The 12547-nt window shown below is 38.9% G+C and overlaps 1 protein-coding gene across 3 annotated transcripts in view; it reads left to right on the top strand.

Annotated features, from left to right (window-relative positions):
- The window catches only part of CCNY (cyclin Y), a 118652-nt gene that overhangs the window by 91785 nt on the left and 14320 nt on the right, over positions 1 to 12547 (top strand). For all 3 annotated transcript variants that reach the window (XM_021542913.4, XM_085563924.1, XM_021542914.3), the window contains 2 exons: positions 3442 to 3499; positions 3603 to 3722. In XM_021542913.4, the coding sequence (XP_021398588.1) occupies positions 3442 to 3499; positions 3603 to 3722 (178 nt within the window). The remainder of the gene's footprint in view (positions 1 to 3441; positions 3500 to 3602; positions 3723 to 12547) is intronic.

The raw sequence follows: 12547 nt of genomic DNA, 5'->3' as shown, positions 1-12547 counted from the left end.
TGTATATTTTTAGCTGCACCTTTGTAAAGTTAACTGTGTATATCAGTAATCAGTTAGGATTTTGAAATAAAACCCATGAATTATACAGTAAGAGTGGCATTGTGAACAGATGTAATTCAAGATGCTCAGAAACAGAGCAGGTCCTGGCTTATCTCTCCTGGTATAGTGTATTTTAGATCTCTGCTCAGTCAAGTTGATTGAAATTGAATAGAAAAAAGGTTCTCTAAAAAGTAACTTGGCACATATATGAGTTTTCTTCATGTTGAATTGTGCTTTTGTATCTTAAATTCCCTGTCCTCGTGATATGTCATGGTATCCTAAAATAATATTTCCTGACATTTCTAAGGAAATGTCGTATAAATAATTGAAGTGACTTCTGTGTCCATGGTTTTTCAATTGGCCTTTTCAAAAAACTTGGCTTAGATCTTGATTTATCAAGCCACTTAGACGTTTTTTCTTTTGGACTTTAAGAAGTCCAGCTAGAACAAAAGGAATTACTCATGAGTTTAAAGTTCAGCTGGTTCGTCATTCAGGACCATGGTTCAGGTCACTGGAACCCATCACCCTTCTTGAAACAAGGCTGACATCTCAAGAGAATCCTTTAAACATGCACAAGAGCAGAAAGGCTTAGGGCTTGATTCCTGCTGAAAGCTCTTAGAAGATTGTCTAAGACATTAGTGGGTCTTGGACTGAAACATGGCAATATATAAAGCAAAAAGTTGGAGTGAAATCTCTCAAACTTTTAATCTCATTTACCAGGAAATAAGGCATGAGTAGTCACGCTTGGATTACTTGTTCATCCATCTGTGGTTGCTTTCCCCCGCTTTTTCCATGGCCCCTGGATTAGTTTGGTTAGTTAGTCAGTTTATGCTATGCTTGACTAAATAAGATCTCAAAGATAATCAGACTCCAACGTTTTTTGGAAATAAATAATTAAGTGCTCTGCTAAGTACCATGGCAGCTGAGTAAAAGGCTTGAGAGAATCGGGCACATTAGAGAGTACAAAGGGTGAGAAGACTCGGTATAAGAGTTTGCTAGTGAGCAGGAAGGATCCAGAGCCACAATGTGCATCTATGCTGATTGCCAGGGAACTAATCCCTGTCTGCAGTAAATTATGCCCGTTTGTGGGCTTGCAGAGCCTGATGCAAATTTGACCTACAACTGGTAGACACAGAGACCAGACCTTTACGACATGAAGAGTACTGTGTCAGCATCTTGAAAACAAATGTATTCTGACTGTTACTTTGTTGGGAAAAATGGTTTTTTCTGGGTTGCTATCTGTCCTTTCACTTTTGGGATGGAGAGGTGATTGATTCAGGAAACTGCTTGCTGCTGCTTTCCTTGGAATGTGCCCTGGGGTGGGGAAGTGCTGTGCCTGCACTTGGGACAGACAGTCCCAGCAGTGATGCTGGAGCCAGGCTCACATGTGTCAGAAACTCTGAAATGAGGGGTGTGAAACAACTGCTGGGTCTTGGGTTCTCTCTGATTTGGGAATGGAGGGACAATGTGATAACAGCACTCAGTTGTGCTTGCTGCTGAAACAGCAAGAGCAAAACATATGTTCTGTTTCCTGCTATTATAGGAGAAAAGGAAGTTGTTGACATATGTGGGAGATTTTGGTTCATTATGGGGGATGGGGAGTGTGAAGCCACTGTGACTCTTTGACTCAAGGTTCATTTTGACAAACAATGAGTCAAACATCTACTTTTCCAGAGAATAATTCATTTTAGACAGTATTTAGTTGTTCCTGTTCTCCTGCATAGGAGATTTAAACCAAAATTACTTCCTAATATTTCCAACCCTCACCAATCTAATGCATGAAGTATATTTCTTCACATGTTTCTCACACATCATTTGATTCTAACATTCTAATTATCATTCCTCCCTTTCCCAGTGTCTCCTATCATGGTTATACTGATCGGTTTTCTTCATGTTTTGTTGTCTTAGCTACTCAACAAGTGAAAAAAAACTGCACCCATCTTGTTTTTGAAGGAATGCATAAGCTTTGGTGAATCTGCTAAAGAAATAAAATAAACCCCAGCATACTAATCATAAAGAATGTTTGGGTAATCATTAGATTATCCATTTTTGAAAGAGTACAATGAGTTGCAATGAAGACAAAAACCTCTAAAGTTTTTTTTAAATACATTTTTGAGGGCAGTCAGGTATGACTTCATAGCATGCAGCAGCTACAACCTGAAGAAATAAAATAGGAAATCATTTGCATTGTGAAGTGCCATAGTTTACTGTAGCACACCAGTCATTTCAAGGAGACAACTTCTGCATTAAAATACTGGGTTTTTGGGTAGTGTTAAAAGAGTCTGGCCTAGAATCCTTGCTGATAGGAATTTTCTGGTAATTACTACAGTCACCCCAGTCCAGATTTTGGTTTTATTTATTTTTAGTTTGTTTGTTTTGTTGGTTGTTTATTTTAATTTAGGCGCTCTTTTTTATATTAAAAATGTGTTTCTCTCCAGTGTTAGCCTCAATTTTAGTAGAAAAAAAGGCACTTTCAGATGTTGAGTTAATAAATGTATTTTGCAGACATGAGTCCACTGTAAAACTTGCGGTTTGCATGCTCTGAGAGACATGTGCTGCTATGTAAAGATAGAAAATATATTCAGTGGTTTGTTTATTAACTGTATGATCAGAGTACCAGGGATGCTAAAAATAAAGATAGAACTGTAATAAGGAAATCACATTGATGCATCTGTCCAGAAAGTGCCCGTTCTGGTACAGTTCTTGGTTTTGTATTTGTTAGTGTCCTTGCCAAAGTTACATAGAGCAAAAATCTTATATTGCATCCTGGATGTTAGGCTTGTGAAGTTGCATCAACATGCAGGCTGATACTGAGCTACAGGAATTTCAGAGAAACATCTAATAAAACCAATGAATAGGAGTATTATTTTGTCTGAATTTTTGTTTGTATGTGCTTCTTTTGGCTTTCAGAATTCATTAGCATAATAGGGTTTTTCAGATAAATTAAAAATTTGTATGTATTAAGTAAAAGATTACTGTAAAAATAGCATTGCATATTAGTAAATGTTTACAATGCTGGTAATAAAGGAGGGAGAGGCAATAATAAGATGAGAGATTTCAGGGGTGGACATGAGTAAGTTAAAAAAAGGAGAAAAGGAGAGTAAGCTGTGCTGAATTTATCAAGTTTGTAGTAGTACTTCTTAAGCCTCACAGTAAAGAGCACAACAGTTTTGTATCTTGGCCACAGAAGGCTGAGTGTTTTAGCATGTTTTGTAATGTGAATTTCATGTTACACGAGGGCCTAATGGCAGAGAAAGTCCAACCTCTATTTGAAAAACCCATTTCATCAGTGGTTCTAAGCACCCCACTGCATGGGGAGTGTTGGAGTTTGAACTTGTGTCTGTGAGGGTTGTGTGCTGTTGTGTTCAGATAATGACAGTACTTTGGTTTTAATACTTTTAGGGACACAGACGGAAGAATGCTCTTAGATATTTTTGATGAAAACCTTCATCCCCTTTCGGTAAGTTCATCTGCCTCTCCTTCCCTTTCACATGAACTGTCTTTTTTTTTTCTGTCTGCTTCGTTTTGTTTCAGTCACCTATTTGGAAGTATTTCTTCCTTAGAAATCCGAAGTGCCACCAGACTATGACAAACATGACCCGGAGCAGAAACAGATTTACCGCTTTGTCCGGACGCTGTTCAGTGCTGCTCAACTGACTGCTGAATGTGCCATTGTCACCCTGGTGAGTGTCTGAAGGATGACATCAGCCCTCTGACAGACCCAGTTTTGTTCTCAGAAAGTTGTGTTTGTATGATTTAATAGATCTAGGTGCTGCCAGGGAATTTTTTCTCACTATGGAGACAGAGGAAATTTCTTAATGGGAAGAGATGCCATACTTCATGGCATCTCTGTTTCATGGGTAGAGTAAGAGGAAGAAGAGATTGGGTAACATGTGACACTAAACCTGGGGTCCTGCCCTTCAGAGTGAGAGTGTCACAGGCCACCAAGGTGACTCACATTGAATGTAGGTGGCATAGGTGGTCTGAACATGAGGGAATGTTAAAAGCAGAAAGGCTTCAGCTTTCGGGGGGTTTGCTTTGTCTCACTGTAGCTCCCAGGGGAGACTTGGGAACAGCTGTAGGTGATTTGATAGCACTAATAAGAACTGACTGGCACATGAAGGATTCAGTGAGTGACTGGAACATGTTGGCTCTCTTCTACTTCCACTATACTTGTCATAGGATTGAACAATTGTACTCAAGTTTGAAGTTTAGCTGCTTAAAAATAGCACAACACAAAAGAAGGTTCAAATTTTCAGCTGGTGTGGATCAGCATAGCAATGTGGATTAAAAGAGCTAAAGTGATCTCTACCAGCTGGGAATTTCTTAATTTTCTTGAAATTTATATCCTGCCAATTCTGACAAGTCGCTTCAGCTTTCAGTCACAGTTTTGGCCATGTTCTTCACTCAGAGATTTTAAAATAACAAAATGGTTTTTTACCACTACAACATGTGGTTTCATGACAGCTTAGTTACACATTTTAGATGGAAGAAGGGGAAATTGGAGAAGGTGAATTTTGAAGCCCAGGCCTACTCATTTCCTCTGTTAATCTATTTCACTTGGCTTCTAAGATTAGTTGGCAGGCTTTTCTCCTTCAGGCAGTCAGAATGAGTTGTACTAGCCAGTAAAGAACAAGAATATGAGAGAAATGGGCAAGAAACACCCTCCATTGTTCCACCCTTCCATTTTGTAGTTTTTCTCTACCTGTTGCTGGACAGCCAGTATTTGTTTTCTGAAATGACATTTTGCCTGTCTCTTTTATATAATTGCACTAAGTGCTTGTCCTTCTTCCTTTTATTCATAAGTGTTTTCTGCTGGAAACAAGATATGTTGTGTGAATCAGTATGTTCTTCTGTAATATAATTAACCCACTGTCAAATACCTTGTATTTATCTGCTATTCAGTCTAAGTTATTTAATCAGTGAGGGCACTGTTTAGTAGAAAGACAAGGGGATTTTCTTTTCCTTTTTTTTAATAGCACTACCTTTCTGTTACTGCAATGCATGGGAAGTTCTTTCCCACAAGTCTTATATAACTACTTCCTTGCCTCTTCTGGTTCTTATGTAGTTCCCTTGCAAATAAATCTTTTGAAGTATAAATGTTTTTAGTTAATTTATTATATTGCAGAAGCAGTCTCCATAGTTGTTAGTGCTTGAAAACTTAGGTGGGTTTTTTTCTTAACCCAGTATAATGGTAACAGGAAAATGTATTATAGCCTAGTTCTCAGAGCAGCCATGCAGATATTTATGGATAGATTTGGTGCAGGTGATCAGTGTTTACCATTCTGCTATTCTTGCCTGTGTTGTCAGGATAATAGCACCTGCCTGACCTCCCTTTCCAGAAACCTCAGAGTTTGTACATAGTGTTCTACAAGTGTGAAATTCTGCTGCTGCTGTTCTCAGTTTCCTCTGTACTTCTAAAACCCATTTCTTTATTCATCTGTGTCATCAGGAGGGGCCCCAGACACAGACTATGTTGTTTTTTAAATGCTCATGTGTGGAAACTAATCTGTGAAAAATAAAGTGACCCTTTCCCCCTTCTTATACTCCTGAAATCTTAATAATGTTGATACTGATGTTTATGAACCTTGCAAGTGCTTTCAGTTTTGATGTCCTGTCTGGAGAAGGAGAGATCAGCATTCCCTGCTGGAGCTTGTGTTTTGCCATAGTCTGGCTGTCCGTCAGAGAGCAATCTGATAGCCCTGTCTGCCACTTGTTCCTCCTGGGAGGGCTGCCAGAAGGCAAGAAGTGTGGGGATCAGGGACATATTCAGCAAGATGCTACAGTTTTATCTTTTTTTCACTCACTCTAATTATTTTTAAACAGTTCTAAGTACCATTTTTTACTGTCCACATTATTAACATGGTCTGATGTGCATGGTTGAATGCACCCACTGTTTGTGTTGGTACATGCATTAACCAGGTAAAAGCAGCAGTAACAATCAGCTCTACAGCAGTCTGTGTTCTGTGCAGGAGCTGAGTAAATGTGAAACTCCAGACTCTGAGATAAGCTATTCTGCAGCAAAAAGCTGGCATTGTGTGGCTTCAAGCACTTAATTAAAACATTTCAATTAAAGCCTCCACTATTACAGCAAAACTGATTTATAATTAAACTAAAAATTTAATTTTCACATAGCCTCCAGAGCTGCCAAGAGATTTCCCATACTGATAGGTAGAAAATTAAAACCTCAGGTTGAAACAATTAAATACTAATTCACATTATTTATTTATAAAATAATACCATAAGAATAAAATTAGTTTTAAGAATTGTTTTGCTAATTTAAAGCTTGAGAGTAGTGGTTCTAACCCCAGTGATCAGCATAACTGTATTCTGTGACCTGACTTATTGAAAAAAGTCTCTTGCCCCAGAGTATTCCCACCTTTGCTAAAACTGAGAAATGCCTGTCTCCTCTTTAGTATCTCCCTCAGTGCAGAGGTGGAAGGTTGTACTTGTGTTAATCTACTAATTGGATGGCAAATAAAAATGTGAACAGGAGTGTTACCCATATGAACAGGAAAACAATACAGTGTTTGCATGTCAGGAGAATTAAATATTTATGCTTTGTTCTTTTGTTCTGTGAAAACAATCCTATGATCTAGATCTGAAGAGCAGAATGGTCCAGGTTTTCTTCTTTGCCTTGGCACGACTTTCTGAGTTTTTTGCAAATAGGCCAAATTTAAGGCTCTTTTAATATACTTCTGTGTCCGTAGTGGTTTCATTTTGCATTTGCGAGTGTGCTGGGTCTGCATGCTGTAGACAGATCAGATACAGTGATATATAAATACCTACAGTACACAAGCAGAATTATTCTGAGGAGTTCAGAGGAGCATGCTTTTGGAATACCTTAAAGAGTTCATATTGTGACTGAGGGGGTTTGATATTAGCAAATTTGAAATTTGAAGTATGTAAGAATAAATTTTCCTTATGAAAAACAGCAATTTAATTAATCCAGACAGATGTTCCTGAGTTCTTACTGTATTATTTGGTCACATTTTCAGCACTTAAGTAAAGAGAGAATACTGCTGAGCTGTATTGTGAAAATTATTGTATTTCCAGGGAATTTTTTGTTTTCTGTGTATTTGGAGGAATGGTGAAATTTTTTTATTATTGGTTTCCCTTCACTAGGATGTTTTTACTTTTGAATGCTGCTAAAACGCTTTATTTAAAAAGTATATTTCAGTTGATGTATAAAAAATCTGATGCTTGTTTAAAAGGAAAGGAAAACACAAAAGGGCGTCCAGAGTCCATAGAGACAATTGATCTGCAGAGGTCCTTTTCTGCTGGCCCAGTGTAACCTCCAACCTTTATGCAGCTGATGGAAGCTGCAGGTTTCCCTGAAGACCTTGGAGTGCTATCCATAGCAGTGCTTGTTGCCTGGTGTGACTGTGAGGAGAGTTGTCTGTATCCGCTGGTCTTGGTGTCCACCTTTGTGTGGTCTTCAAGCATTCCTGGGAGGTGCCAAAGCCCAGCACTTGGCCACATGAGAAGAAGGTCTCCAAGGTGCAGAGAGAAGGTCCCTTGACCTGTGCTGTTGATCCTGAGCTCCTTGGCAGCTGGACATGGCTCAGGGTGCAGGCTGGAGGAGGCCAGGAGGAGCCTGTGCTCTGGATACTGGTGGGATAAGGATATTCTGGCCCCTGGTTTTAGGGCTATCCTTATCTTTTGACTGAGGTCCAATTTACAACACGATACTTACACATCTACTTAGTTCTTGCCTTAGAATTGCTGGGGTATGCACTTCATGAAAACAGAACAATTGAGGTGGGCACTGGGGGGCAATTCTTTTTAAATCGCAAGGGAAGAGGACATTCCAAGAGTGTGAATCTGCTGATGCCTCTTGGGCTTCTGTGTGGGCAAAAAATGAATGCTGGTCCCAGTTGTAGACTGGAAAGTCAATGTTGCCTAGCAGTTGGAGTGCATTTGACATGGATTATAGGTATTTGTCTTGAAAGAGTAATTTAAGGGGCAAACCTGGAGATGGATGACTTTTCTCTCAGTACCATTTGTGCTTTCTGTAAGTATCTGTAATGGTACTTTGCAGTTGTTCACCTTTTTTTATAGTTCTGTGACTGCTTTTCACCATTTTTTTACTTCTTTTCACCATTTGGTCTCAGAAAAAATGGGATGAATTTGCAAGGACCACAATGATACAACGTCCTTTTCCACCAAATGGGTGGCACCAAAACTTTGTGGAATATTTTAAATGCCCAGCTGGGCAATTGCAAACCATGGTTATTTCTGGAGAGTCGTGGTAGGGAACTGGCTGATAGCTTAGAACAGAGCATATGGTAGTTTAGTGATTGGATTAGAGCCATGATTTGGCTGTGTGAAACCCACTACCAATTATAATCTTTTCCATAAAGATATCATTTCAGTTTCAAGGCATTGTGACACACTGAAGTTTTCTCATTAGAGAGAGATGACTCTGTATTTCTCCATAATATGTTGGGATGGAAATGCCTCTGTTAGTTACCCTGTAACTTACAGTGTGGGTTACCTGATGAGGGAGGGAATGAGGTGTTTGAAAATAAAGGTTAATTTGTCGATTCTCAGTTATAGTAATTAAAATAGCAAAGCCATTGTCTCCTTTCTGTCAATGTAAATCAAGTGAGAAATAATGTAAGCCACTAGAGTTTTATTGGTAAAATAGAGATAGAATTTGACATAAGGCCAGATAAAAAACACATGGGAGAAGATAATGTCTTGCTTTTGCTACTGCCTCAAAATTCAGAATTATTCTAGTCATGTCAATGACAGTGATTGCCCATGGCTTGAGTGTGCCAAGACTCCCAGTCAGCTTCCTTGGGGGCAACACACAATTCCTGACGTCTTACTGTGGCACCAGAGGAAATTCTAGTACTGCATACAAATATAATTGCATAATAATTTTGGTTGGAAGGGACTTCTAGGGGTCATGTCTAGTTTGGCCTTTTCTCAAAGCACAGCCAGGCTGATCACAGCCTGACTAGCTGAGTTCTGAGTTTCTCTGAAGATGAAAAGTTCATAACCTCCACAGAAAACCTTCTCCATTGCTTTAGGGAAGCCTAAAAAAAGAACTACTGTATTTTTAGTGTTCAGACTGCAGCTTTAATGCAATAAGAAGTATCAGTGGAGTATTGGAAGTTAATGTTGAACAGCTTCAATATGAAGTTACAAAAAGAAGCAAAGCTTCTACAAGAACCCCACAGATTTTTAAAAAATATTAGTGTTTTTTTGTGATTGTAAAATGCTGAAATGAAATTATTTGACACTTTCTTGTTTGGTATCTATCTTCCTGAGGAGGGGAAAAAAGGGAAAGAAATCTTCTCCAGTATTTTAACTTTTCATTCTACTTGAATGTATTATATAATGTCCAAAGTCTGCTATATTATCTCTGAGATGGGAAACATGAGATGCTGTTTCACACTAATTAAAAATGAACTCTTCAGTGCTATCTTTAGTTTTCAGTTTCTTCAAATGATTTATGTTCTGTTGATTGGGATGTTGTGTAACCAACACTCTGCTCTCCAGGATCATGGGGAGCCTGACATCTTAGATAACTGGGACAACACAGGATACTGTGGATAGTTCCTATTAAGCACTTGGGAAGAGCAGGATGGATTCACCCACCTGCAAATAACCACCCTGGGGATTAGTTCAAGCCCAGCAGTGGCTCTGCTGGAGCAGCACTGCCGGGCCTTGGATGCTGTTGATGATCCTGATAGTTTGTGCCATGTTACAATTCTGTGTTTGGATAAAAAAAGCCCCCCAGGATTAGTAGTTATAATGGATGGCCTAATGCTATTTAGCATGCCACTGCAAGTCCAGGTCCTGGGAGTGAAGATCAGAGGCATCCAAACTAGGTCAGCATGGAGTTGTTTCAGGTCTGGCAGATTTAAGAGCTGAAGATATGTGCTGAAACAAATCAGTTCTGTGTTTCTGCTGGACCTGAAATGGCTTTGGAAGCCATTTAACTACATTCCTGTGGTGCTGCATCTAAGCTAATGAACCTCTCCAGAGTTCATTGAACTTCCAGCCAATTTGGGATTATCTATACACATGGAGTGGTAATTTTATTTAATTGGTATAAATAAAGTCTTTCATTCAGATAAATGAATTTTTAACAGAGGAAAATCACCAAATGGGTTTCACTTATGATTAAGTAATAATTTGCTGATACAAGTATAAAGGTCAGTCATTGTGAAAGCTGGGTGTTAGTCTGTGGGAAGAGATGGAAAATAAGAATGCAATATTGCTCCTTTGAAATCTTAACTCTGTGCAGTGTGCTTAGTTATTACAAGCCTCCAATGAGGTGCAGATGTTGTCCATCCAAGCTTGTTAGACTGACAGTCATGTGAAATCACGTGATTCATTCCCAAATGCAGATTGTAGCCTAATAATGGAGGTACCATACTCTGAGGTATTGAGTCTGTAAATAAAAATATATGGACAAAGCAATGGCCATTGGTATTTTCCCAATCAAAATTGTATTTTCATTTCAGCTAGGATTTGAATTATGGTGCAAATGAGTTTTGAATACTGTAGTGTTGTTACTAACACTGAGTTGGATTTGTTCTTTGCAAGCTGGAAAGAATTCAGAAGTGTGTGTTGTTTGACTGAAACCACTGAAAGTTTTTGCTCATGTCACATCAGTAACTTTAATCTGTATAAGTAGTCTTGTTATCATCCTATAAAAAATATCTATACATACAGTCAGAGCTAAGTGAGCAATGATAAATGTGATGAAGATGGCTCTTGGATGCTATGAAAGTGCTTGAGCAGAAAAAGTTGTTAAAGCAAATTAAATCTGAGTCTTCTGAGAATTCAGCTTTTGAATGTTTAATAGAGAAGTACTGAAAAGTTCTGCCTCAAAAGCTTACTTTCAGGCATGGCAAAGGATGAAGCAGATTGGGAAAAAGTAACAATGGTGCAACAGCTTCAATTTGTTTTAATCTTTGGTTCCATTCTTGAGCATGGATACAGCTGTTAAAAGCTGGTGGAGGTAAATAATATTTTAACCTCTAGACTCTAAAAGCCCTTTAGTTCTAGTTCCATAAAGGAACACCTGTCAAAATAATCAAAAAGACAGATACTTCTTAGACTTATGTTTAAAAAAAAAGGAAAGAAACATTTTCCACATTGTTTCTTCTGCATTTTTTGTCTTTTGCCATATAAGCCAATTTATTCCAGCATTCTGAGGTGGAAATTGTAATATTCTTTTCTATTGTGACCTTTTAAAATTCAGCTTTATTATATTACTTCATAGCAGCTAGTTCTAATGAAGATGTAGCAAGTGTTTTGCTTTTGAAAACTAGGCCAGTGAAATTCATTACAAGAGAAAAATACATCGAACCATATAGTATACTCAAAATCCCTGTTTGATACAAAACCCGTATTTAAGAAAATGACCCTTGTGTTTAAGACACTGTTTAATGTTTAGTCATAATTGCATTCAAATGATATTTCCATATCTCACGTTTACCATTACAGGGCCAACATTTTCAGTGATTTTTTTTTAAATGAGGTGGAGCATGCCTCCCTGTGTGTGGGAAGCCTCACTGGCTTTTGCCAGCAGAAGCAGGTGGTGTTCTCCCACCCGCAGTGAGTTTGTTTGGGATCAGTAGCGTAGTGATTAACCACCCCACCAGCCCTCCTCTTCAAACAGGCTGAGAGCCACCTGGCTGCTCTCCAAAAGTCTCTCCTGATTCAGCACATCTCAGCAGCAGCCAGAAGCACCCCTGCAGTAGTGAGTGCATGGCAGACTCTACCTGTCCTACTCTGATATCCCATCATGGGACATTGTGGGCTGGAACTGTGTCCCGCTAGGGCATTCTATATGGAAATGCTCTGAAATGGAACCAGCTCCATTTATCAGAAATAATGAACTTTGGGCACATTTACATTGGAGAGAGCTCTCTCGGCTCTGTGTGTGCTGCTGCTATGAGGTTGCTCCACAACAGCAGGGCAAGAGCTCAAGTGTGTACCAGCCTGAATTTCCTGATCTGCAGTCAGTGGGTTCCCTGTAGGAGAGAGACACAGAGAGAGCTAGAAGAAAGACTGTGTGTTGCTGGGTGAACTTGATTGAAAGTTGAAGACCTACACTAATGTCTCCCAAAGGTACACTGACGATGTCACAAATTCTAGATTACAGTGAATTCTCACACTGACTGAGGACCTTATTAAATTTAGCAAGTGTTTGCTGCAAATAGTCTTGGCCTTTTTCTCTCTTCTCTTACTTGAATATAATTAAAACCCAAGACTGGGTAAAGGAGACCACAGCAAATGAACAAAATAAATGCTTATTTAAGGCATGTTCAAGAAAGGAGTTGAAAGCTACACTAAGTGCCTTTCTAATGGAGACTTGATTGTGATCCTCAGTTTTACTGAAGTATGATAAAGAGTCTCGTTCCAGCAAACAGTGTATCTGGAGTCAAGCCCAAGTTCTCACCAGGGAAGCAAGAGTGATTTTTCACAACCCTCAACATGCTATTGGCAGATGCATCAATATGGTAATGAAGTAGGTGTAGGA

This window comes from Lonchura striata, chromosome 2, assembly GCF_050655825.1.
Source record: "Lonchura striata isolate lonStrDom1 chromosome 2, ASM5065582v1, whole genome shotgun sequence".
Taxonomy (NCBI): domain Eukaryota; kingdom Metazoa; phylum Chordata; class Aves; order Passeriformes; family Estrildidae; genus Lonchura; species Lonchura striata.
The sequence above is the reverse complement of the archived record's forward strand: the minus strand, read 5'-3'. Positions and strand labels throughout refer to the sequence as shown.